The 27,277-nt window shown below is 38.2% G+C and overlaps 1 protein-coding gene and 1 pseudogene across 1 annotated transcript in view; both read right to left on the reverse strand.

The window, feature by feature from the left end:
• Window positions 1–6,926: 6,926 nt before the first annotated feature.
• On the reverse strand, window positions 6,927–11,468 carry LOC110213550 (cofilin-2 pseudogene; annotated as a pseudogene).
• An 11,453-nt stretch (window positions 11,469–22,921) lies between these two features.
• The window catches only part of MEP1A (meprin A subunit alpha), a 34,164-nt gene continuing 29,808 nt past the window's right edge, over window positions 22,922–27,277 (reverse strand). The window contains 2 exon segments of the mRNA XM_078155667.1: window positions 22,922–23,640; window positions 26,079–26,373. Coding sequence (XP_078011793.1) covers window positions 23,472–23,640; window positions 26,079–26,373 — 464 coding nt within the window. The 3' untranslated portion in view covers window positions 22,922–23,471.

Raw genomic sequence — 27,277 nt, forward strand, 5'->3', positions numbered from 1 at the left:
ACTTGTTCAGAAGGACCTAAAAGATATTTTGAATCATCCAGATCCCTCTGGGACAGGGTGCTTCAGACAGAGTGATAGCATCCAAGATAATTCCCCCATTTGAGTTCTGGGAGTCCCCCTTTGTGCCTTGGAAGAGGGAGCAGAACTTAATTTTCTCTCTGAAGGTCACATGGTCAATTTTCCAATCTTGATATAGTCTTGATCTCCTGAGGGCAGAAAAAGAGACAATGGGAAAACAGTTAAATACACTCAGCCTGTTACTTTTTATTTAAGTAATTTTTATTTTAATAAGTAATTTTAATTGTATTTATTATAAGTAATGTTTATTTTTATTCAAGTAATCTGTTTAATCTCAAGATTTCAACTCTTAATTAATTCCATAATTCTTCCTAAATCTAAATATTCAGCTTTCTGTCTCTTCCTCTCATTCAGCATTGAATGGATTAAGGTTCAGACAGAGCCGTTAGGATAAGAATGAATAAAAAGTATTTATTAAGCTCTTACTGTGTGAAAAGCTTAGTCAGTTAGGGTCTGTGTAATTGTTGTTCTGTCCTTCATTCTCAATGAGGATCAACGACCTCACAAGGGTAATGTCTTGACTTGCAGTAGACTTAGTCCTCAGCCTCACTCTCTCCTCCAGAGTCATTAGAGTCCAGTGGTAGGACAAAAGTCGAGATGACTGGCGATGGCCCAAGATATAGCGAGTGACTTTGGCCTTTTTCAGTGAAAGTCTTTCCCAGGTCTCAGTTTGTCTGAGGCAGTGCCCATTCAACAACTAGGAGAGGGTTGGACCTCTCAGGTCATTCAGCCCTGGCATCCTTAGTAAAATGTGGGGGTTGGACTAGGGGACCTCTGAGTCTCCTTCTAGATTTAGGTCTATGATTCTATGATAATCTTCTCAATAATATGAGCCAATCTTGGAAGGCAAGGAAGCAGGGAAAGTTAATCCACTTTAAATGGTTAATCAATTAACAAGCATCTATTTAATTCCAACTGTATGCTGGGTACTGGGAACACAAAATAAAAAATGAAACCATCTCTCTCCCCAAGGACCTTATAATCTCGATAATATTAGGGAAAGAAGAAATCCCCCAGAGTTCCTCTCCCCCAATAGAATCTCTGTTTTCTCACCAAAATAACATCTGGGCAACTAGGTAGCACACTGGATAGAGCACGGGGCCTGAATTCAGGAAGACCTGAGTTCAAATATGGCTTCAGACACTTAATAGCTGTATGACCTTGGGCGTGTCACTTCACCTCTACCTTAGTTTCCTTATCTGTAAAATGGGGATAATAATAACAGCACCTACCTCCCAGGGTTGTTGTAAGGATTGAAATGTCATAATAATTATAAAAACACTGGGCACAGTACCCAGTCCAAAAGTGTAGTTGTTGTTGTTATTGTTGTAAAATGTTGTTATTGTTGTGAAAACTATTAAATATTCATTTGGGTTCATTAGAATTTTAAAAGATTAACGTTCAGATCATGATGCCAGGGTTAATCGTGTTAGTCATACATACCGTAGTGTGAATGAGTTCAAGATTTCTTGTGTTTATTCCATAAGTGGAAACACAAATTTTGATTGAAGAAGTCAGTATTTATGTGCATGTATAGAGTCTATTGATGTTCATATGTATGTATGCATGTATGTGTGCATGTATACATATACATGTTTAAATGAGAAAATTGAGCCCAGAGTAGCAATGTTACTTGCTCCAGCTCACTCAGGGAATATAGGGGAGAACCAATATTTATACCCAGGTGCTCTGATGCCAAATTCTGATTTATTTCTGCCATACCAAGATTCTTCTTTCTTTCTTTAAAATTAAAAACAAAAATTCTAAACTTAACCAATACTCATTAAAATGAGCATTTCCACCTAAGTAGTAAAAACAAAATCAGAATTGTAGATGAAGCTAGAGTGTTATTATGCACAGCCTGCTTTTTTTCCCTTTAAATCTCGAACTTCAATCTTAACATTATCAAAACTTTCTTGCTTGTCTGTGATTCACTGGGCTGTTTCTTAATTTTGGTCATATTGGTAACAAAATGGGTATTTCAGCAAAGAGCAGTCCTGATCTGGGCCTTTTTGGGAGGAGTTTTAGGCCACTAGAAGTCAGTATGAGGATACCAGAGCAGGAAAGCCAGGCATCCAAGGGAGATAAAAATGCATTGAAAACAAACTTTCCTGCTTTAAACCCAGTTCCCACAACCACCACAATTTTGTTGTTTTTGAGTCATTCCTGACTCTCCATGACCCTACTGGGCTTTTCTTGGTGAAAATACTGGAATAGTTTGCCATTTCCTTCTCCAGCTCATTTTACAGAAAAGGAACTGAGGCAAACAGGGTTAAGTGACTTGCTGAGATACACATAGCTAGTAAGTATCTGAGGTCAGATTTGAACTCATGTGACACTGACTTCAGGGCTGGTGCTCTATCCACTGTGCCACCTAGTTGCCCTAACCACAATACTAGGTAGGTGCTATTTTATGCTCATCCCTATTTCACAGATGAAGAAACTAGGACTGAGGCAGGCTATTTGCTTGAGGGGTCATATAGCTAGTGAGCATCTGAAGGAGATGCTATATCATACTGCTGCTATAAAATCAGTATGCTTGTTATTATTGCTATAGTAGTAACACCTCTTGGTTGCTGGGAAAACTGGGAAAACAAATCCACAAAGTATAGATAGATAGATAGATAGATAGATAGATAGATAGATAGATAGATATTTAAGACCAAGGAAGGCAGGTGGATAGGCACATATACCCATATGTCCAACTGACACTATACGTGAATCTAGAATGGGAGGAAAAGAATAGGCTGAGAAACTATATAGCTCTTTCAACAACCATAAGCTGTCTTCTCTTACAGAAAACCTGATCTTTTTAATACAAATATTCTCCCAGTGACCCATACAAATATTCTCCCAGTGTCATATAATCACAGAACACCACAATCTCCAAAGAATCAACATTATGGCTATCTCAAAGGATGGAGGAGAGCTATATGGTAGACCCAAAGAAGTTGTAATATATTCCCATGAAAATGTGTAAAATGTACATGAAATAGTATAACAGACATCATTCAAGAAATGTAGGAATGGAAAAGGAAGTAGACCAGCAATGTTGCAAGAAGTAGAGGGAATAAATGGACAGACCATTGTACTTTTCAGTTCTAGGTACAGGGAGTGGAGTTCTCAGTCTGGAAGGGGAAAAAAGACAGGCCAAAATCCCAATCTCATTTCTTGGAGTCCCCTCAGCCTAAGGGATGGGAAGGTGACCCTTAGGCCTTCCCCTCTTAGCGCTTGGTATCAACTCCTATGAATGAAGGCGTTCTTCACCGCTAGGTATAAATACAGGGGAGAAGGACAGACTGTGTTCAGTTAAATAGTTCTAAAAATGCGGATGGTTCTTGCTTTGTAGCCAATGGCAAAATGCTGCTTCCAGCCCCATGGTGGGTCAACTCAGAATGTCTTAAAATGTGCCACTTCTCCTATATCCCTGAACTAAATCTCCTCACCCATTCCAAATAGGTAACTCCATCTTAAGTCATCATGAATCAATGCCCCATTGCACTAACAAATAGGGATATGCCAAATAGACATAAAATAGATACAAGGTATTTTGCGATCAAGGGCTTCATGAAGAGGATGGAACTTGAATTTCCTTCCTTGAATGAAACAGGGATTCCATCATAAGGGAGGAAGTATTACATTTTAACTTGAGCCTTCTTGACTAGTGCTGTCATTCCTCTTGACCCAGACAATGAGTCAGTCTAAGGGGTTTCCTGTCATCTTGCAGTAAAACTGGAGACACTGTTGTTTTCTCTTGGGGTAAACAATCCTTGACTCCAGAAAAGCAGCTTCTTCTGTCTTCCCAGAACTGGTGTTGAAGTGCATGAAGTAACCTGTCTCTAACAAGGGAACAGAACAATGCTTTATCCCAGGTCCTTCCACTTTGGGTTCTATTTACAGAGCTAAAGGTAAAGGCAGGGTCAGTGCAAAGAACAAAAGAAGGATGAAAAAGCAAGATGTCACCAAGCATCGTTCCAATAGGTGTCTGTGAACAGGCACAAAATTCATTGCCTTGCTAAATCTGCAATTTTATTTCATCTATGAAAATATGACCTCTGTTTCCTATATTCTCAACTCTGTTGATGAAGCAGACATACTCTGTTGTTTCTTGTTCAGTCATTTCAATCATGTCCAACTCCCCATGACCCCATTTTGGGGTTTTCTTGGCAAAGATACTGGAGTGGTTTACCATTTCCTTCTCCAGCTCATTTTACAGATGAGGAAACTGAGGCAAAGGGGATGTAGTGACTTGCCCAAGGTCACACAGCTAGTAAGTATCCAAGGCTGGATTAGAACTCAGGAGGATGAGTCTTCCTGACACCAGACCTGGCATTCTATCCACTGTGCCACCTTAGCTGCCCTTGTTGTCACATTCTACTGAATGTTATATATAGGCAGAATCGTGGAAAGTGTTTCCCTTAGTCCCAACATCTCACCTTGCATACAGCAGCCCTGTAAAAACAATGTTTATTGAATTTTTGTTGGGGAAAAACACACTTTATGATGATACACTTTTAAATAATGAGAGCTGTTCAAAAGTGCAATGGGCTGGGAGCAGCTAGGTGGCGCAGTGAATAGAGCTCTGGCCTTGGAGCCAGAAGGACCTGAGTTCAAATCCAGCCTCAGACACTTAACACTTACTAGCTGTGTGACCTTGGGCAAGTCACTTAACCCTAATCGCTTCACCAAAAAAGCAAAAAAAAAAGTGCAATGGGCTGCCCTTGGAAAGTAGCCAATTCTCCCTTATTGGAGGTCTCCCAACAGATGCTGGATGGCCATTTGTTAGAGAGGTTATATGGAGGTTTCTATTGAGGTATGGTTGAACGAGATGCCTGAGTTCCTTTCCAACCTGGAGAGTCTATAAGTCACAGAACTCAAAATATAAGCTCAGGAAGCCCAACTTCCTCATTTTACAGATAAGGGAACTGATGTCCTGAAAAATTGAGTGATTTGCCAAGGGTCCCATATCTGATTCTCTGATTCCAAACCCAATGCTCTTTCCACTGTGTGCCTATTGTCTGTACTTCCTTCATATAAGGAAATCAGTATATTTGGGCAAAGTTTGCTGTGATGCAATTTCTGTAGTGCAAATCCCATTTTCTCTTCAATTTCTGGTATGAAATTGTGTGTGTGTGTGTGTGTGTTTGTGCTCGCACGCGCACGTGGGCGCATGCGCATAACATAGCTAGATGGAGCAGTGAATACAGGGCTGGGCCCAGAGCAAGGAAGAGTCATTTTCATGAGTTCAAATCTGATGTTAAACACTTACTTAGCTATGTGACCCTGGGCAATTCACTTAACCCTATTTGCCTCAGTTTCCTCATCAGTAAAGTGAGCTGGAGAAAGAAATTGCAAATCACACCAGTATTTTTGCCAAAAAAAACCCCACATGGGATCACCAAGAATTGGACACCACTGAAAAAAGACTCAACAACATCAATAAAATATATATATACACACACATATAACATACATACATAATTGTGTATATATGTATATGTGGGGGTGTGTATATATATATATATATATATATATATATATATATATATATATACACAGACAAACAGATACACATCTATGTATTTGCATGTATATATGTTGCATGGCCAGGAAAGTTTAGCTGCCCAAGATGTCATCTGAATTGAGGGACTCAGGAGTTCCATTAGGAACATTCATTGTGTACCATGATATGGATTCACTTGCCTCTATTCCAGGTGCTGCTTCATCGGGGATATCGTGAGCAGGGCAGCTGTGAGGTTCAAATGAGATAAAGGGTATAAAACACATTACAAACCTTAAACCACTATATAAATGCCAGTTGTTGTTGTTATTGCTGTTGTTGTTGTTGTCTTACAGTCACCAGGTGTCTAGTCTAATGGTAACCTCCTTGTCTGAGCCTTCTACTATAATCGAGTTCAAGCAATGTTTATAGAAAAATAAAGGAGTGTGCTGGGAAATGTTAAACAACAGGATCTGCCAGGGGAAGAAACCCACAGGTTTTATAACAATATGGCCCATGTTGTGGAGGTGGGGAGTCTGATTTCAAAAACAATGTTCCATTTAAGGCTCCTTTTGTATACAAATTATAATTACGTTATTCAAAATATCTTTAGTGTTGTAAGACTCACACAGTAAGCACTTAACTCCTACTTCTGTTCTACAGTGTACATCCAATGGAAAATAAAAAAGCATTAACAACTACTTCATTTTGGAAGATTTGTAGATGATAGGAATGGACACGGAGGTACTACAATAATTTGATGGCAGTTACAACAACTTAATTGGCATTCCTCTTTCAGGGGACCAACTTATTACATAAAAGTGCGTTCAATGCACAGTTATACATACGTATATAATATATACGTATGTGTAGATATAGATATAGATGTGTGTGTGTGTGTGTGTGTGTGTGTGTACTTTCATGCCACAATAGGTGTGTTAAAGGCTGGTTAGGTGTACAAAGTGCAAGAACATCAGGAATTATAATCAAGTTCAACTCTAAGTAATACTGAATGAAGTTTGCCATCTGACCAGTGGATCATGCTTTCAAGGCATTCAATTAGCTAACCCTTTTCACCTTTTTACGTTATTCATATTAACTATCATATTCATCTTAGTTCTGCAAGGGATGCGTGTAATATTCTTTGATTTTGTTAAAATGTGATATGAAGGCATTCTTTGGGTTCTACATAAAACTACCAGGATGAAACAGTCTAATAATGATCACTGGTAGGCTGCTTAAATTGCTGACATCTTCATGTTTTCTGGGAAGGTTTGTTAGGTGGCAAAAACATAACACTATTTGAACTGATGATGATGCAGAAATGGAAGTTACTTCCAGGTGGCTTTTAGAAAGGTCTTCCTTCAAGTGAAACTGCTACATCACCTTCAAATTTCTCTCCAACCGTCGAATCATCCTTAATATGAACCAAGCCATTTACTTGCCACTCATGCTTAATACCTGTAAATTTCTTTTTAATTGCATCTTTAGAATTAGCATAAATCATCATACTTTTTAAAGGTGTAAATTCAAGAGCACAGAATATAGATACTAGGTCTTTCTTCTCAGACTCTCTTGTCTCTTATGTGGCATCATATAGAGCATGTCAGCAATCATTCAGAGGTAGCAACTTCACCAGAGATGTGTAGGGGTCCTATCAAGATCTGCTTTGTTTCCTCTACAATTATTTGCTTTTAATCATCACTTAAACAAAAGAGAATTGTTTTCTTTCTTTTTTGGGTCTCCTATTGTGTATATTTCCTTACTTTCACATCATTAAAAACTTTACTTCATCATTCACAGTTACTCCAGAAGTCGCAGTTTCCTGGATAATAAAGGTTGTGGAAGTAAGTCCTCACTCAGTCCTTACTTGCTGTCTGGGGAGAGCTATATGTACACATTTATGTTTAATCCACACTATTAACATTTTCTGAAATCTAGACAATCAACAAAACAAGAGCTCAAGCCCTGATTTATAACATTTCTCCATTTCTGGGATATAAATGTTCCCACTGAAAAATTTAAGAATGAAGGGAAGCCACATTTAGGGTTCCAGCTCAGTCCTGGCTAAAGGAGACCTTTGTTGTTCAGTCATTTCAGTCATGTCTGACTCTTCACGAACCTATTTAGGTTTTTCTTGGCTAAGATACTGCAGTGAATTGCCATTTCCTTCTCCAGCTCATTTTACATATGAGAAACTGAGGCCCAATAGGTTTAAGTGACTTGCCCAGGGTCACACAGCTAAAACGTGTCTGAGGTTGGATTTAAACTCATAAAGATGAATCTTCCTGATTCTAAACCCAGTGTTCTATTCACTGCACTACCTAGCTGCTGAAACAGAAAAATAAAGCAATTTAGTTTAGTTTAGTTTAGATTTCAATTTTCTTATCTATCAAGAGGTGGACTTACATGAATTTCATTGTCACTTTTAGCTCTAAATCCTATGATTTTATGCAACCATCTGAAAAGAAGCTAATGTCTTATAATAATAAGTCACTGTAATAGCTTCTTCCCAAGAGAAATATGAAGGAGAAGTAAAATATAACAAACTCTTTAAGGACAGGGAAAGCAGATGACCTCATCCACTGCTGTAGAAACTCTTTGTTGTCCTTGGAAAAGAGACACCTACAGCTTTGTTTAAATGGTTAACTCAACCCTGCAGTCTAATATTCAACGGACTTCTTTAACAATTTCAAAAGCATTTGGTCGGGCACCTTCTTTTCTTTCTGCCCCTGAAAAGGGAATGTTTTCTCATTCCAGTAACAAACTCAGCTGCCCAGAAAATATTTCCCCACAAATCCTTTTCCCTCCATTGTCTGATTTCCCCTTTGTCTACTCTTCCCTTTTTTGTGAAGAGTGTTACTCTTCCTGCATGAAATCCATCAGGATGACAAAGATGATTTTTAAAAAGTGACAACTTTTGGAGAGGACTTGGAAGAAAGAATACGCATACTAATGCACAGTGAGTCGATCCAGTCATTCTGGAAAGCAATTGAAACTGTAACCAAAAAGTCACCAAGTTTTGACCCAGAAATACCACTACTAGACACATACTTGAAAGAGATCAGACAGAGGGAAAATAACCAAATGTTATATATATATATATATATATATATATATATATATATATATATATATATATATATATATATATATATATATGTGTGTGTGTGTATATATACATACATATATATATATGTGTGTATATACATATATACATACATATATATATGTATATAGTAGCACTTTTTGTTGTAGAACAGAAAAACAGATGTTGATCAATTGGCGAACTTCTGAACAAATTATGTTATGTGAAGCTAATGGTTACTGTGGCTCTGGAAGAAATGACAAAAGGCACAGATTTGAAGAAAACTGATAACATTTGTATGAAATGATGCACAGTAAAGTAAGCAGAATCAAGGGAACACTTTACACAGTGACTACCATATTGTCAAGAAAAACCATCTTGAAACACAATTCTGATCAATGCAAAAGCTAACGTTAACTCCAGAAAACTGGTTCTAGAATATTCTTCCCACTTCTTATCAGAGAGGTGATGGATTGTAGAATGAGACCTACATATTCAGGAACAATTAACCAATGTGTTAATTTGTTTTGCTTGACTATGCTTATTTGTTATAAGGGTAATAAATTTTTTGAAGGGGGCATGTAGAAGGGGGTAATGATAGCAGTAGAATGGGAAAAAAAAGAAAATAATCAAGGGAACATTTTTAAAATTTACAGAAGAGCAGAAAGAAGTTTAGGAGACAAATAAGCAGGATGATTTGGATACTACAGTGTTAAAGGTATACATAATATACATTAAATATAACATATATTAACTGATATGTTACATTCATGGTTTGATATACTTCTACTCTTAATGTAAAATAATGTTCTTTTAAAAAATATTTTTGAAGCTCATACTAAGATACATAGTATACATGTATGCATATAGGTAAAGGTATGTGTGTTTCTGTGTACATATATACATATCTACATATTACATATAATAATTTCTTGGGATAGTCAAAATAAACCCAGTAAATAGCCTTAGTGTCCCTACAATTTATTTATCTTCTTCCACTAACTTTGCAGTGTCTAACCAGAATGTGATCTCTCATGAACCCAGTCAGCATTATCTCTGCTGCCCTGAATCATGCCACAAATATTTTGCTTCTTAAAAACACACTGGTCCAGAAAGGTGTGTGCTGCTGCCGGAAAGAATTTATGTCACGTAGACTCATGGTTCAAAAGATCAAGGTGTCCTATCCCTAGAAGCTATTAACTTCTAGACAGCAAATAATGCCACACACATTTATTTATCACTTTAAGTTTTAAAAAGCCCTAAAAACCCTGTGAGAGTGGTTATCCAAGAATTCATAAGCCCCATTTTACATATGAGGAAGTGGAAGCACTTGCTGAGGCTAGAATTCAAATTCAGGAATTCTGACTCCAAATTCCTCAGTCTCCTTATTTTGTCAAAGACTAAGGTCATGAGGCCTTTGACTGAGCTTCCATATTTACAATTTCTTGAACCAAATTCTTGGGTCATCACTTAAGTCCTAGGGGCTATTTACATTTGTTAGACCTGAGGGTATAGTGAATGCTGAATGGGGAATTTATAAAGTGCTATTAGGAAAGACTTCATCTCAGAGATATAGACTAGATCATTTCTAGTGTGTCTGGCCCTCTTCCTTTGAAGTTCCTTTTAAAGAGAAGCAGAAGAGGATATGGAGTAGGATTCAGGAAAACCACCAGTACCTGTTGGAAATATAAATCGCTAAAGGTGACATAAGGTAACTAGGTGGCGCCATAGTGCACAGAGTGCTGGGCCTGAAGTCAGGAAGACTCATCTTCCTGAGTGGAAATCTGGCCCAACACTTACTAGCTATGTGACCCTGGGCATTTAACTTCACCCTGTTTCCTCATGTGTAAAATGAGCTGGAGAAGGAAATGGCAAATCACTCCAGTATCTTTGCCAAGAAAATCCCAAATGGGGTCACAAAGAGTCAAACATTACTGAAACAATAAACAAAAACAAAAAAAGTGACATAGAATGAAATATATGTCCCACCAGAAAAATCCCATCCTTCAGTTCCACTGTAACCCACAGCAGTTGTGCAAGCAATTAAGCCATTGTAAGTCAATGATGTTAAAATCAAGGTGCTGCCCAATGATGTCATCAAATACAGAGATCTTGGCTATGGTTGTAGGCACACTTGCATCCTTGTAAAGTGTCAGAGATTCATAGGGGAATTGACTTCAGTTATGGAGCTGTCACCATATGTGTTAATGTTGTACTCATAACCTGTCAAGGACAGTAGAATGCAAGTTATTTGAGGGAAATATCTATGTTTTTGTTTTAGTTTTGCTTGCTGAATTAAATTGAGAGAAGCAGCCACTAGTCTTTGAAAATGTACTCTTAGCTTTCCTATAATGAATCATCTCTTTTTGGGGTGGGAAGGCAATTGGGGTTAAGTGACTTGCCAGGGTCACACAGCTAGTAAGTGTAGAGTGCCTGAAGCCAGATTCAAACTCAGGTTCTCCTGACTCCAGGGCTGGTGCTCTATCCACTGCCACCCAGCTGCCCCAATGAATTGTCTTCTAATAAGTCACAGGAAAGTGCTGCTATATCAGTTATTAAAAGGAATCAGAAATGAGGAGAGGAAGAAGGAAGGATTTAATTTAAGCATGAAGTATGTAAATTCAAAACTGTAAGTGAATTCAGGTTGGGATTTAATTGAATTAAATACTGACAAAAGCACCACTGTTCCAGGGTGTCCCTAGAGTTTCAATCACTCTGACCTTAGCCCTCTTTCTTTGCAAAGTCTTCTTTCAGAGGGCCTCCTACCAGAGTACTGGGAGTGACCTTTGCTTCAGGCTTCATCTCCTTTTATTATCTTTTATGGAATGAAGGAGCTCAGAGGTGTTTTTCTTTGGCTTTATAGTTTTACTTGGCACTCTTCTTCACTGTTAATTATTCATTGGATGGTAGATCTAGAGCTGGAAAGAACCTTAGTAGTCATCAACTTCAACTCCCGTATTTTAAAGATGAGATACTAAAACCAAAAGAAATGTTTATGACTTGCTCAGACTCACATAAATACTAATTATCTGAGGAAGAATTTAAACCCAATTCTTACTGACTGTATATCCAGTGGCCTATGACATAAGCATCTCAAGGGTAGTAATTGCACCTAGGTCTTGACTCTAGGGACAGTGCTCATTCCACAGGACTATACTGCCTAACGGTCCATAACAAATCTGAAATTCTGTGATTTTGTGACTAGTAGGGTTCTTGTGGAGATTTAACTTTAAGGTACTAAAAGTATTTCCAAGTTCCTGAAAGAAAAGATTAGAAGTGAACTTTGATGCTAGTAAACTCTTATCTGAAAATTTAGATTTACAAAACAAATAAATTTGGGATCGTCCTTTATTAGAAGAATGAACCTAGAATTCCTATAAATATTGAACTCGTGCTAAAAATTTTAATTAGAGGACACAAAGAGTATACCGTCAAGCCACAAGCTAAAATTTCCCAATCCCTGATCTAATTCCTCACTATAAATCACAGTTCTTCAGAAACTCCTGTGTTAACTCTCAGAACACTACAGTAGGGGCAGCTAGGTGGCACAATGGAGAGAGCACCGGCCCTGAAGTCAGGAGGACCTGAGTTCAAATCTGGCCTCAGACCAAACACTTGACACTAGCTGTGTGACTCCGGGCAAGTCACTTAACCCCAATAACCTAAAAAAAAAAATTACAGTAAAAGTCACTACTCTGGAAAAAATCCAAGCAATCAATAGTCATGTGGGGGAAAATGCTCTAAGTCACTAATAATTAGCAAAATTCAAATTAAAATAACTCTGAGGTACCTCTTAATAGCTCTTAGATTGACTAAGATGGTAAAAGATTAAAATGACATATGTTGGAGGGGCTGTGGAAAAGTAGGTATACTAATGTACTCTTGGTGGAACTGTGAATTAGTCCAGCTACTCTAGGGAACAATTTGGAACTATGCCCCAAAAGGGTATGCATAGTTTAATAACTTTTGCAATGTTACTACTAGATCTATAACCCAAAGAAATAAAATATAGAGGGAAAGGACCCATATATACATATAAACATGTACAGCAGCTTTTTTGGTAACTGAGGGGATGCCTATCAACTGATGTTGTTTGTCCTTCGCTCTCAAAGAGGACCATGACATCAGGAAGGTGATGCCATGACTTGCAAGTGAACTGGATTTAATTGAGGGAGGGCTGTACAAAGTCACCAGCCTCATTTTCTCCTCTGGAGCCATCTGGGTCCAGTGGCAAGATATAGATCATGATGACTGGAGATGGCTCCACCGCCTATCAATTAGGGAACAGCTGAACAAATTATGGTATGTGAATGTGATAGAATACTATTGTGCTATAGGAAATGATGAAAGCGATAGTTAAAAAAAACACCAACAACCTGGGAAGACGTAAAAATGGATACAAAGTGAAGTAAACAGAATCAGGAAAAAAAATTATTCAATGATAGCGATTTGTAAAGATTAGTAATTTAGACTTATTTATGCTGATCATTTATTTTAATTTTTTTAGTTAGACAATGGGGTTAAGTTATTTGCCCAGGGTCACACAGGTAGTAAATGTTATGTATCTGAGCCTGGATTTGAACTCAGATCCTCCTGACTCCAGGGCCGGTGCTCTATCCACTGTGCCACCTAGCTGCCCCAATGCTGATCATGGTAAAGACCAAATGCAGTTCCAAAGGCCTCATGAAGAAACTAGTCACCCGCCTGCAAATGGAAAGCTGATGCACTCATAGTAGAAACTGAAGCATATGTTCTCTTCTTTTCCTTTTTCCTTTTTCTTTTTATGGACATGGCTAATGTGGGGGTATGTCTTGTACGACTACACATGTTTGTCATGGGTTTTGTTTTTCTTGTTTTCTCAATGGGTGGTGGAGTAGGAGAGGGGAGAGAGAGTTGAAAATTGAAAATAAAATTCAATTTAGAAAAAGAAAAAAAAGTCATTGCTCTGATATTCTCAGCAATGCCCAGGATAATTAATATAGCTTTTAAAAAAAAATCCTAATTTAAAAACAGGGGAGTGTTTTAGATTCTAGGGAAATCTGGCATTGTAATAGTAATTTAGGTTATATTCTCTTTTCCCTATCAACAGAGACAAGAGAAGATATCAGAATAAACTAAAACTTCACTTAGTAAACATAAGCATAAATAAGAATAAATTACTAATCTTTACAAATTGCTATCATTGAATAATTGTTTTTTCCCGATTCTGTTTACTTCACTTTGTATCCATTTATAAGTCTTCCCAGGTTGTTGTTGTTTTTTTAAACTATCCCTTTCACCATTTCTTATAGCACAATAGTATTCTATCACATTCACAGAGTCAGACACAATTGAAAAATGACTGAACAAATCTGTAAGCTCTAATAGGAAAAGAGCGATCTAAACTTTCTCTGTTCCTCAGTGCCTAGCAAAGTACACTGTATGAAATAATAAACACTTACTAACGTGGGTTGAATTTAACCTATGTTCATTTACCTTATTCAAATGCCATTTAAAGCAGTATGCGGTGAGGATGACATAATGTTGGCCCTTTTAGAAAACAGTTTCTACCAGGGTTTGTATAAGAAGTCTGTCAAAAGCAGGGATAGTCAAGCCCGGTTTGGTGTAACCTTAACAACTATGTGAGGTCATTTCAAGTGTTGTGGTTGTTCATTCATTTCAGTCTCTTCGTAGCCCCCCCCTTTTTTTTCCACTTTATGGTGAGGCAAATCAGGGTTAAATGGCTTGCCCAGGGTCACACAGCTAGTAAGTGTCAAGTGTCTGAGGCTGGATTTGAACTCAGGTCCTACTGACTCCAAGGCCAGAGCTCAATCCATTGTGCCACCTAGCTGCCCTTTGGGGGTTTTCTTGGCAAAGATAGTGGAGTGGTTTACCATTTCCTTCTACAATTCATTTTACAAATGAGGAAATTGAAGCAAACATGTTTAAGCGGCTTGCTCAGGGTCACACAACTAGTGAGTGTCTGAGGCCAGATTTGAACTCATGAAGAGGAGTCTTCCTAAGTCCAAGCCCAGTGCTCTATCCACCGTGCTACCTAGCTGCCAGTCATTTCAAGGAAGTACTCCTTAAATACCAAATGGTTTAGGGGGAGGTGGGGAGCAGGAATGAGACCTCTTTAAGATGAAACTTTACATGTAAAGACACAGAGCCCCTCGGGGAAAGAAGTCTTCTTTACAGGTTAAGCCTAGCAATAGGAGTTTTATTTCCTCAGTAGCATTCTGCTACACAATATGTTTCTTCTCTTCATTCCTGACTCATACACGTGAAAGGCAGAGGAAAAAGGGAATTGCACAGCAGTATCTGGGGGAAAAGTCAGGAGAAAAATCTTTCATAAGTAGCAGTGGGAGATGAGAAAAGTTTCCTGGAAGAACCTTAGGTCATCAAACTAGTCTATAACTTTGCCCCAGAGAAGATTTTATTCCAAGACTTATAGCAAATTAAAAAGAAACTTCTTCATCAAGGAAGATGAAATCCTGATCTGATTCTGATCTGAGTGCAATGCCTGGTAGAGAAATAAACATTCATTAATTAACTAACTAGATTAAACTGTGATACAGAAAAAGAGTTCTGAAAGAGGATCAAACTGCAGCTGTGTCTATTTTTTTTAGATGCTTAGCCTATGACATACTCTAAGATTTCTTACGTTTAGCTATTTTATTGAATGAGTTTCATTATTGTGAGTGAGCTAAGTAGAAAATTAATAGCTTGGAGTATCTTGGAAAAGATACTCAAACCAGGAGATGACTATGAACATAGGCAGAGTGGCATGTGAAAAGATAAATTTGGAATCAGAAGACCCCCAGTTTAAAGATTTATTGAGTACCCACCATGGGCAAGACACATCAGATACAACGCTAAATAATCAACCCATAAGCATTTATTAATTATACACTAGGTACTTGATGGGGTAGCTAGGTGTCTCAGTGGAAAGAGTGCTGGTCCTAGAGTCAGGAAGACCTGTCTTCAAATCTGGCCTTGGGACACTTACTAACTGTGTGACCCTGGGCAAGTCACTTAACCTCTGTTTGCCTTAATCCACTGGAGAATGAAATGGGAAACAACTTCAGTATCTGCATGCTATGGTCCACTGAGTCACAAGGAGCTGGGCATGACTGAACAACAACATATACTTGACACCGTCCTATGCATTAAGGATGTAAAAACAATAGTTAAACAAAGTCACTGCCCTCAAGGAGCTTATGTGGAGAGTAGAGATGAGAAACAACATGTAAATATATAAGCATACAACACATACATATAATGTACACATATGTGTAATGTGGACAATATACACATATGTAATATACACATGTAATATGCATTGTATAATATACACATGTATGTGATATACGCAAAGGGATACAGAGGGGGAGGGGGGTGGAATCTGGAAAGATCGCATGCACAAGGTAGCACTTGAGTTAGGCCCTGAAGGAAAGCAGCTATTTCGAGAGAGGAAAGTAAGGAAGGAGTCTCCTTCGGAAGATGAGAACAAGCAAGTGCAAAGCCAGAGAGACAAGAGATGGCCCTTTCCCGCCTTTCCAGTCTTCTTATACGGAATTCTGCCTTGTATAACAGCATGGCAGAGTAAGGGGAGGAGAAGACTGAGGAGAAGGAGAATCATGTATATTAAGATTGAAAAGGTAGGAAGGGGCCAGGTTGTAAAGATATTTAAATGCCATACACAGTAATTTATAATGTTTGATCCTAGAGGTAGTAGGGAGCCACTGCAATTTATTTGAGTAGAAGGGGTGAAAAAATCAGACCTGCACTTCAGGAAAATCACGTTGATATTTGTTATCTCCAGCACCCAGATCAGTGCCTGGCACAGGGTAAGTACTTAATGAACATTGGTTGATTGATGGATTGATCCCCACATTGTGTCGGGGTAGGAGGGACTAGAAAAAAAGAAATGCCGGTACAGAGAACTCAGTCCCAATACCACTTGATCAGTAGAATTTTAGCTTCTTGAGGGCAAGGATTGTTCCAGTTTTGTCTCTGTAATATCCAGTGCCTAGCAATGTGTCTGGTATATAGTAAGCACCTAATAAATGCTTGTTGAATTTTAAACATTTGAAAATCTAGGTCCTCTCAAGCAAAAAGTGTAGACTTAAATCATGTCTTCAAATTTCCATAGCAATCCTCCCATCATAGTATTGTTCAACTCTTTCCTATTTCTGCAGGGTTTCTTGGCAAAGATACTGGAATGGTTTGCCATTTTCTTCTCCAAATGATTTTACAGATTAGGAAACTGAGGCAAACAGAGTTAAGTGACTTGCCCAGGGTAACACAGCTAGTATTAAGTGTCTGAGGCCAGATTTGAAATCAGGAAGATGAATCTTCCTGTCTCCAGGTGCATCACTCTAACCACCGTGCCACCTAGCTGCCCCAATTTCCCTATTACAGTAGTCAGTTCTAAAAGCACACCACATTGTGTCCATGACCACAGAGCTCCCATTTTCCCAATACCATGAATGAATGAACAAACCAGCTCTGTCCAAGTACTCAGCATAAAATATTCCAGTGAATCACTAAGTATTTCAGTGGATCTATGGAAATGCTTGTTCTATTCCATAAATTAAAAATAAAATTAAGGAACATTTTAAAAATAAATGCAAACTAATTTCATGTAAGGAAACTGAGGGAGTTCAGGAGAGTCCTGATTAGGAGATGGTAATTGAAGCTAAATTTAAAAGAAGGTGGGGGATTTAAAAAGGCAGAGGTGAAGAACTTTCTAGGCATAGCAAGGATAGCCCATACAAAAATATGAAGGTGTTAAGAGGGAACGTTGTGTGTCAGGACCAGCAAATAAGCCAGTTTGACTGGTACAAAGAAGACCTAAAGACAGTAATTTGAGATAAGCCTAGAAAGATAGACAGACATACTGGAACCAGAAAATGAAGACAAAATAATATCGATCAGAGATGTTTGTACCTTATCCTGCAAACAATAGAGAACCAATAGAACGTCTTATGCAAGAGAGTGACGTGTCAGACCTGTGCTTACATGTATCAGTTTGGCAGCTATATTGAAGATGGATTGAAGAGGGGAGAGGCTAATTCTAACCATTCGTGAAAATTCATGAACTCCAACCATGAAAATTTTTAAAAAGCAGATTGACTTGGAATGACACACCATCTATGTGGAGGCTTTACAGTCACCTGTCTTTGGACAGGGAGACTTAGGAAGTCATGGGATCCCCAGCTCTATTCTTCTTCAAATCCTCCCATTCTGAATTATGCTATTACATATACAATTTCTAATAAAGTCTATGAGAAGGGATATACAGGTCTTTCCAACTATAATAAAAGTGGGAAAAAAGAACAATTCCCACTTTCCAAATGATGATGACAGCTTAATCATGTTAGGAACAAGAGGAAAATAACCCACAAGCTTAAATCTTACCAATATGCATTGTTTTCACCATGCCCAATTAGTATTTTTAATAGATTCTAAACTGTGACCCCTCAATTTAACTTTGGAGTCATTCCCATAGAAACACACTTATAGAACACTTCACTGTAGATCAGAATCCAGTTATGCCTGGGTGTAACTATGCTTAATGTAATGACTCGAAGGTAAAAGCAAACCACTTCTAATTAAATATAGCATCAAGATTTCCATCAAGATAGAATAATAATAAATCAGCAATCATTAAATGCATACCATGTGACAGGCTTAACAATAAGAACCAATAGCCTGGGTCTTGTATATCGTATTCAGTATCACCACATAGGTATAACATGAAAGCAATGTTAGGTGACATAATGCTGCAAGGGGTGGTTAGTGCCATAGGAGCAATGGGTTTGGGGTTGTTGGGGTTTTTTTTTTTTTGGCTAAGCAATGGGGGTGAGTGACTTGCCCAGGGTCACACAGCTAGTAGGTCTGAGGCAGGATTTGAACTCAGGTCCTCCTGACTCCAGAGCCAGTAATCTATCCACTGCACCACCTAGCTGCCCCTAGGAGCAATGCTATACATGAGGAACCCATTGGACAACATCACAATAGGCTTCAAGATTATCTAGTGGGGTTTGGTTATAATTAATATAATATTTATAACATTATTTGGGGGAAGCCACATTGGTTGGCATAATTTAATGAAATGTATGCCTGTAGATAAAATCTGGTTTGAAGGCTATCTGAAGCATTTGAGGAGTGAGGATTTATTCATAGGACCCAAGTAAAGAACAACCAATATTACTCAGTTTATCAACCAAAATGTAAGGAATGGGAAATTTCCATCTTATTGCTGGATCTCTCAGACCATTTCTGGTTTTCTGTTGGAAAGAAAAAAGATAAATAATTCACTAAGGTCTTCTGACAAGAAGACAGAATTCTCTATCTCCTCATTAATCGTTATTAATCTCTCTTATCTCTAAATTCTTGCAATACATATAGTCTATGCTATGTTATTTAATGCATAAAGATTAGACTATTGTGTTCAGTCCCCTGTGCCACATTTCGGAACACAACAAGTTGAAGAGCGTCCAGAAGAAGGTGACCAAGAGGATTGGTTGAAAGACAAATCAAGGCAGGCTCTCACATGAAGGTCAGAAGAAACAATACAAGGACATTCTCAAGGTCTCTTTGAAGAACTTTGGATTCAGTTGTGAAGCATGGGAGACACTGGCACAGGAATGCTCAGCGTGGCGTGCATCAATGACCCAAAGAGAAATCTTCAGGACCCAGAACAACAGTATCAATTTCTCATTTGGGTGCAAACTTGGTGGACCAGTGCTAGCTAGAAACTGTTCTAAGTCTGAGACTAATATCTCTGAAGACCTAAGTGGAATAAGACAAGGGTCAGCAAATCACAGCTGGCAAATTACAGCCCATGGGCCAAATCTGGCCTGCCTCTTGTATGACCCATGAGCTATAAATTGTATTTTTACATATAGCTTAAAAAGGCCAAAGTCTCCCATTACATCCTAGGCCATCTCCAGTCATCCTGATCTATATCTGGCTGCTGGACCAGATGGCTCTGGAGGAGAAAGTGAGACTGGTGACTTTGCACAGCCCTCCCTCGCTCAAATCCAATTCATTTGCAAGTCATGTCATCATCTCCCTGATGTCATGGTCCTCTTCCAGAACAAAGGACAACCACTACAAATTGTATTTAAATACCTTGTACAGCTTTACATTTTAAAAAATTATATTTAAATACATTGTATTTTAAAATGTTAAAAAGCAATCCATTCTTAGCTTGTAGATCATACAAAAACAAGTAGCAGGGCAGGATTTGGCTCATGAACAGAAGTTTGCTGACCCCTGATATGGGGGAAACCGTATCCTTGAAGTGTTGAGATTGGGGGCAATGTTTATACTTCTCTTCTTGCTATATGCCTTTGTAAAAGCTAATTGATGGCAATTGGCTAAACTGTACTTGTCAACGGTGGCTAACAGTAAAAAGAACACAACAATTGGCTTAACCGGGTGGGGAACCTTCGGCCTCAGGGCCACAGTGCCCCTTTAGTTCCTCTATTTTGACCCTTTGACTGAATCCAAACAAAGACTTGTTCTATGAAGTTTAGATTCAGTCAAAGGGCCACACTTGAGGACCTAGAAGGCTATATGTGGCCTCGAGGTCACAGGTTCCCCACAACTAGAGCCACTAGCATTGGAGAAAATCATCACAACCTTTCAGGGATACCCCTAGAACTCTGAAGGGGAGATGTAGCAATATTTCTGTGAGTACTCTGAGCATACTCATTACACACAATTTTATTCCTCAGAAACTCTATCCTTGACACAGGCATGTATTTCCTTATGTCCATTGATTTGTGGTATAAGGGAGCAGAGCCCTTTCTGGGAGCAATTCAACCCAAAAGCTAGTTTTCTAGCATTGGGCTGAGAACCCAATTCCAGCCTGTTGTTAGAGTCATGAGCTATTCATTTATTTTATAACTAAACCCACAAGGACAGAATTAACACTACCTTGTGCCTTTCTATCCCATTACACAAGCATAAGCTGTTGATTTGTAGCATAACTCAAAGGCTTGACCCATTAAAATTACACTTTATATTCATTCTCTCAGGGGGTCAAATGTAATAACTACACAAGGATATCTAAGAGTAACTCATAATAATAATTTGAGAATAGATTTGCCACAGGACTCAAAGATTCAAAATAGTTTCAATATGATAATAGGATTCTTCTTTTATTGCCTGACCAATTCTGATAAGACCAAATTTCTACCTGTTTTGTAATTTTCAGTATTAATATTTATTATAATGATACACCAAAACCCTTAAAAAGAAGCTGAAAAAAGTTGTTTTGTTTTAGGAGGTTTTCTTCATTTGTTTGTTTTTTAAGGGAGATGGGTGTTGCAGAGTTCATTGGATCATCTTTATTACGTGCAATACATCTTTATTCTTGAATTCACAAAATCTTAAAATGTTACATTTAATCTTATTGAATACATTTAATAAATATACAAAATTATGAAGTTAACTATGAATTCTCTACATAGGAAAATAAGTAAATTTCAATTAATCACCCAAGCTTTTCTTTAGGGAGGTTGATATTTTTAATTAGTTAATTAAACTGATTAAAGATGATTATTTCTGTAATTAATATTGACTTTAATTGATAGATTATGTTCTTATGATAAACTATTCTCTGCCAGACTTGGCTATCTGGATGCTAGAAGGCTAGGAGCACCAACTTGTCTTGTTTTTATTGTCTTCTCTCTTGGACCATCATTTCCCACCTGCTGCATTTCTGAACTTCATCTTGGTCTCCATAAACTCATTATCCTACAAGATCACATCAACCTATAAACTCTTATTTCCTCAGTACCCACTATCCCCAGGCTCCTTCCTTCCTTCTGACTGGAAAGGGTAAGAGGGGGACATTGGAGAGCTCTTCCCAGATCATCCTTTTAGGAGGGTGCCCAGGACAGCCATCTCACTATTTCCCTCACAGCTGTACTTTTCTGGACTTATCATTTCTTGTACCAGATACCCTTCCTCCTTCACCTTCCTGCCTTCCCCTTTCAGTTTTATATGTTTTCCTTCACTGGATTGTAAACTCCTTGAGGCCAAGGATTATTCTTTTGCCTTTCTTTGTATCCCAGGGCCTGGAATGTTGGGTGCTATTCTTGTTTGTTCTAGGTAGTGGTGGTGGTTATTCAGTCATTTCAGTTATATCCAACTCTTTGTGACCCTGCTTGGGGTTTTCTTGGCAAAGATACTAGAATGTTTTGTCATGTCCTTCTCTAGCTCATTTTACAAATGAGCAACTGAGGCAAACATAGTTAAGTACCTTGCCCAGGGTCACACAGCTAGGAAATGCCTAAGGCCAGATTTGAACTCAGGAAGATGAGTCTTTTTAACTCCAGGCCCAGCACTCTATCCACTGCAGTGCCACCTAGCTGCCCCTGGAACATAGTAGGCACCTAATAAAGGTTTATTGACTAGCTGGACCACATTTGATTTCACAGTGATTAGGGGCCACAGAAGTCCTTGAAAGATAATATTATTCAGCCTGAATAATTTTCTGAGATTATAGGCTGAAGAAATAGAAATTCTAATTAATCTGATAATTTGTCCTCAGTCCTTTTCATATTTGGCTATTCCTCTTAGCCTTCTTTCCCCTTATTCTTCCAATTCATAGGCCACTTCTTCCCAACCATCAGAGAATACATTCTTGGAATATTATGAAATCTTATGACCATTTTTAGGTGTGAGAGAGGAAATAGTAAATATGGTAAAGAAAGCAGACATTGGAGGTGGAGCTGTAATGCTTATACATGTAGATATTTGTATTAATATTGATCCTATAGGAGAAGCATCACACATAGAGAACTGGTCTTGGAGTAAAGAAGCTGGTGTACAAGATCCATTGTTGATGGATGTTGATGTGACCATGATTTCACTTGTCAGTGACCTTTGTTTTTATTTGCATTTATTCCCTTCATATTTATTCTGTATATACTTACATATGTATACCTGCTATCTTTCCAGCTCTACTGTAAACTCTTTGAGACTAGGGATTGTTTCTTTCTATGTAATTGCATCCCCATCCCCAGGACTTAGCACATGTCCTGGCCTGGCACGTAGTAGGCACTTCATCAATGGTTGTTGACTGATTGGTATATGTGTGACCTCAACAAATTAATTACCTCTATAAGCCTCAGTTCTCTCATCTGCAAAATGGAGACAACAATCTACTTTGCATGGAGGAAATAAAGGCAATATAAAAATTTTTTTAATCAATAAAATTTTATTTTTTTAATCTCTTGGTACAAAGGCCCTTTAAGGAGTAGAACCAACTAAGTGGTGTAGTGGATACAGTGCTAGGCCTGGAATTGAGAAGACCTAAATTCAAATTCAGCTTCAAACATTAGTTATGTGATTCTGGATAAATCACTTAAACTCTGTCTGCCTTAGTTTCTTCATCTGTAAATAAAGAATATAAAAGCACATACCTTGTGAGGTTGGTGTGAGGATTAAATGAGATGACGTGTAAAAATGCATTGCAAACTTTAAAGCACTAATAAATGTTAGCTATAATTATTATTATTAAAGACCCCGCCTTAAGCTTTGCTTTCTGCTAAGAGAGACACAGGAGATTTAAATTTCATAGTTGAATTCATCCAATGGACTTCATCTTGTAACTTATACCTTTAGTAAGAGCCAAAGAGTCTCCAAATCATTTAGTGCTGGACTCAAATTAAGGCATTAACAAGCAAGAGAGATGGTCACTTCAGAGGAAGTCAATTTAGAATGAAGGTGGTAGTAAGTGACCTAGTCTCTACTTAGAAGGAGAGAAGGAAAAATGATTGTGGGAGAACCACTCCAGAGATCTCAAAAGTCTGCTTGTGATGGCATCCTTTTGGACAGCATGGAGATGATGGCAATAGTCAACACAATGGTTCCAGCAGCTCCTCCAATCATCATTCCCAGGATGCTTCCATGAACCTGCATAGCCTGACATCGTTCTCCAGTGTAAAAGAAGGCATGTCCAGAGGCACACCTGGGGAAAAACAACAGAAATGGCCAAATGTGAGAAATGACCAAATGTTTATAGATTCACAGATTTTTGGAATGGAGGACATCTAATCTGAATCTCTCTTTTTCATTGAGAATTTGAGGTATAGAGGAATAAAATAATCTGTCAAAGACCATATAGTGTATCCATGACAAGACTAGAACCCAGACCTCTTGACTCCCAGATCAATGCTTTTCCCATTATACTATGCTGCCTTCTAATGTGTGGATAGTCCTTAGATGAAATCAGAAAAATATAATTAAACAACCTTTCAGAGAATTAAAAGAGAAACTTAGCACCTCTCAAAACTCAGGGATGCCAGATAAGAGTTCAAGGTTAAATCAAGCAGTTCTATGTGTATATTTGTATATGTGTGTGCATGTATATAGAACTACATGACAGCCATTTGTTTGACACTTCTTTGTTGGGCATTGAGTTTATGCCTACGTGATCCATGGAGCTTCTGATTAAACTTTCAGATTTTAGGGGTTTCATAGGCTCCACACTAACATTAGCCCCTTTGGAGAACATTCAGTAGTCTATCTATGAGCATTTGTACCTTGGAAATCAGCAAACTCTATAAATCAGAGCTTGATTTATTATTTTATCAATTTCTAGACTTAGGAAAGTGATGATGAAAATGTTAATAATACAGATTAAATTTAAGAAAGTGTTGTGAGGAAAAAATATGTGTGTGTGTGTATCTTGAGCTAGAGCTATCTATTTAGATCTAGATCTATCTGTATCTATATCAATCTATTTAATATATTTGTAGAGAACCAGTTATTAAACATTTATTAGGACACCCCGGTTACATTTGTGACAAATCCAATAGTGTTTACTTGGTATGAGTCTTGATTCCTACTCAATGCAGTTATGTTGGCTTATTCTCAAAGAATTTCTATAGATCTTTTTATATATCTGTTTGTCATATGCTCTAAGAATGTCTACTACTACTACTACTACTACTACTACTACTACTACTACTACTACTACTACTAATACTACCACCACTACTGCTGCTGGTGCTACTGTTGGTATTTCAATATATGATTCTCACACATACTCCCAAACTTCTAGATGTGATTTTTTGCCTACCCTCTGAGGAGAGATCATAACCAAGAATTCTCCAACTTGGAAGAAAAGGTCAGAACCAGAAGAATTCTGGAATTGTATTTATTTTAATCAACCCTGGTGGCTATCAGGTTCCAACTTCTAAATCTCCACTGATCCACCACTGCCACCACCACTGGTTATCTAAGGACCCTGGCACTAGCTGTCTTGGAGACACACTGAAATTTGAAATTGCTCTGGAGACTCTTTTGGTGTTAGTTTTCTCATTAGTGAAGTAAGAGAGTTGGCAGGGGAGGTAGAATGTTGCAATTGATTCAGAGTGAGAGAGCTTTAGTTTGCATCCCAGCTTCATAACTGTATTGTGAACTCGGGCAAGTCACTCTATCCCTCTGAGTCTCAATTTCCTTATCTGTAAAATGTATTATTTGATCTCTTGGGTCAAGTGCAGCTCCAGATTCTAGTTTCTTGGGAAACCATTCCTGTGTGTAATGACATGAGTTCTTCATTCCATGTGGCAAGACTCCTATCACAGAGGAATCTCATTTCCCTTTCTTAGTATAACTTTGAGTCATTTATTCTGGAAATATTTTAGTTCTGGAAAGATATAAGAAGAGTATGTAAGATGGTAGCAAAATATTGACTTTGCCTCTAGGCCAGAGGAAAGGAACTAAACTGAAACACAGGTTGAAATATAAAGGCTATTAAAATGGCTTTATTATAATAATAATAATAATACCTACCATTAGATAGCACTATTTAAGATATTCAAGGCATTTTACTTATGCTTTCTCATTTAATACTCACAATAGACCTAGAGGTTTCACAGTTAAATTGGAGGGTTTTGAAAAGAATTAATCTGAGAGAAAAATAAGTGAATCCTGGTCCAAATTGTAAAGCCAGCCTATAGGTGCTAGGGACTATTCTCCCTGAGTTAACTGATGCTCCCTGTTAATCAGGCAGAGCATTGGAATAGGAATCAGGAAACCTCATTCAAGTTATGGTTCTAGCAAGAGTCAGCTATGTGACCTTGGGTGAGTCATTGCCCCTCCCCTATTGGCTCAGCTTTCTCATCTATGAAGTAAGGAGGACCATCCTCATGATTTCTAAGGTCTTTTCTAGCTCTGACAGAATATGATTCAGTAAAATTGCCTCACATAAATATATAAAAGTATATATTATATAATATATTATATAAAAATATAAATCACGGGAAGGGTTAGGATACCTTTTTAAAATGTAAAAAGTTGGGTTTTTTTAAACCTACAAAATTTGTCTAGAATGCTATGTGCAGTAGGTAGAAGGATGATCCCAATTCCCTTCAGTGTTCCTAGAGCCCCCTCAGCACCCACCTGCAGCTTGCCATTCCTTTCACATTCACGCAGATCCCTTCATTCTGACAAGGGTTTGGTTCACATGGGTCTCTGAAGTACTGTGGCCAGTTGTGATCCTCCAAGGGGCCCGTGTTCTCTACAGACCGCTTCTGCCGCTGAGGTCTAGCATCTAGGCTGCCAGGTTGGTCTTCTGATGTCACTGTCCTGGAATCCTCCTGCGGTGTTTGAAGCTCATGACTTTGGGGAATCAGACCTGAAGAGCTCTGCCTCGCTCTGGTAACAGGAACTTCAGTCTGACTAAGGTGGGTGATATCTTCACAGGGAAACAAAGGAAGGAATCATGGAAACAACTCACAGTTAAAACATCAAACACAATCAGTTTTTGTTCCCAAAGACGCCAGATAAACCTGAGATTTCTGTGGCATTCATGGACAGAACTTTCAGACACCTGACCCAACATTCTGTGATACCTAGGATTAGGTGGTCTAGAGATGAGGCCTAGTTCAAATATCCTATAATCCCAGCGGCCAGGCAGTGCTGAGCTTTGGCGAGCTAAGCCAATAGGGTGTTTGTGTTAAGCTTGGCATTAATATGCAGAGCCCTTGGGAGTAGAAGGGCCCCTAGGTTGCCTGAGGAGAGGAGAATGGGCCCAGATTGAAAACAGAGCTAGTCAAAGTTCCCATACTGAGCAATAGTGAGATCAGGCCTGTGAATAGCCTTTGCACTTCCGTCCTGAGGGAAGTGGAGAGACCCAGCCTTTATTTATTTATTTATATTTTATTTAAAAACAGTAATAATAAAAAAAAAAGATTAAACCCATCTGAAGGGATTCCTAAGCCATTGTTTTAAGTGAATGATGACCCTTTATCCAGGTCTCATACTCATACTCCAGAATCTACCCTGAATGTACGATAAAAGACACACTCTCTGAATCATTTAGATGTCAGCTACCCTAGTAACCAATGGATTCCTCATCTTCCATCATAACTAGGATCTCTTTTGGCTAAGAAATCTATCTACTTCAAGAAATCAAGTAGGTACCCTCTCACTTTTGTTTGCTTTTTCTAGCAACTAGCACAGAGCCTGGCACATAGTGGGAACTTAATAAATGTTTACTGAATGACAATGTTATGACCCCTCTGCCAGCTCTGATATCCCTTGGTTAAATTTCAAAATGAGGTTCAATATATGTCTTCACCCAATTGAAAAGGATTGCT

The sequence above is a fragment of the Phascolarctos cinereus genome, unplaced genomic scaffold (assembly GCF_003287225.1).
Source record: "Phascolarctos cinereus isolate Bilbo 61053 unplaced genomic scaffold, phaCin_HiC Scaffold_5;HRSCAF=322, whole genome shotgun sequence".
Lineage (NCBI taxonomy): Eukaryota > Metazoa > Chordata > Mammalia > Diprotodontia > Phascolarctidae > Phascolarctos > Phascolarctos cinereus.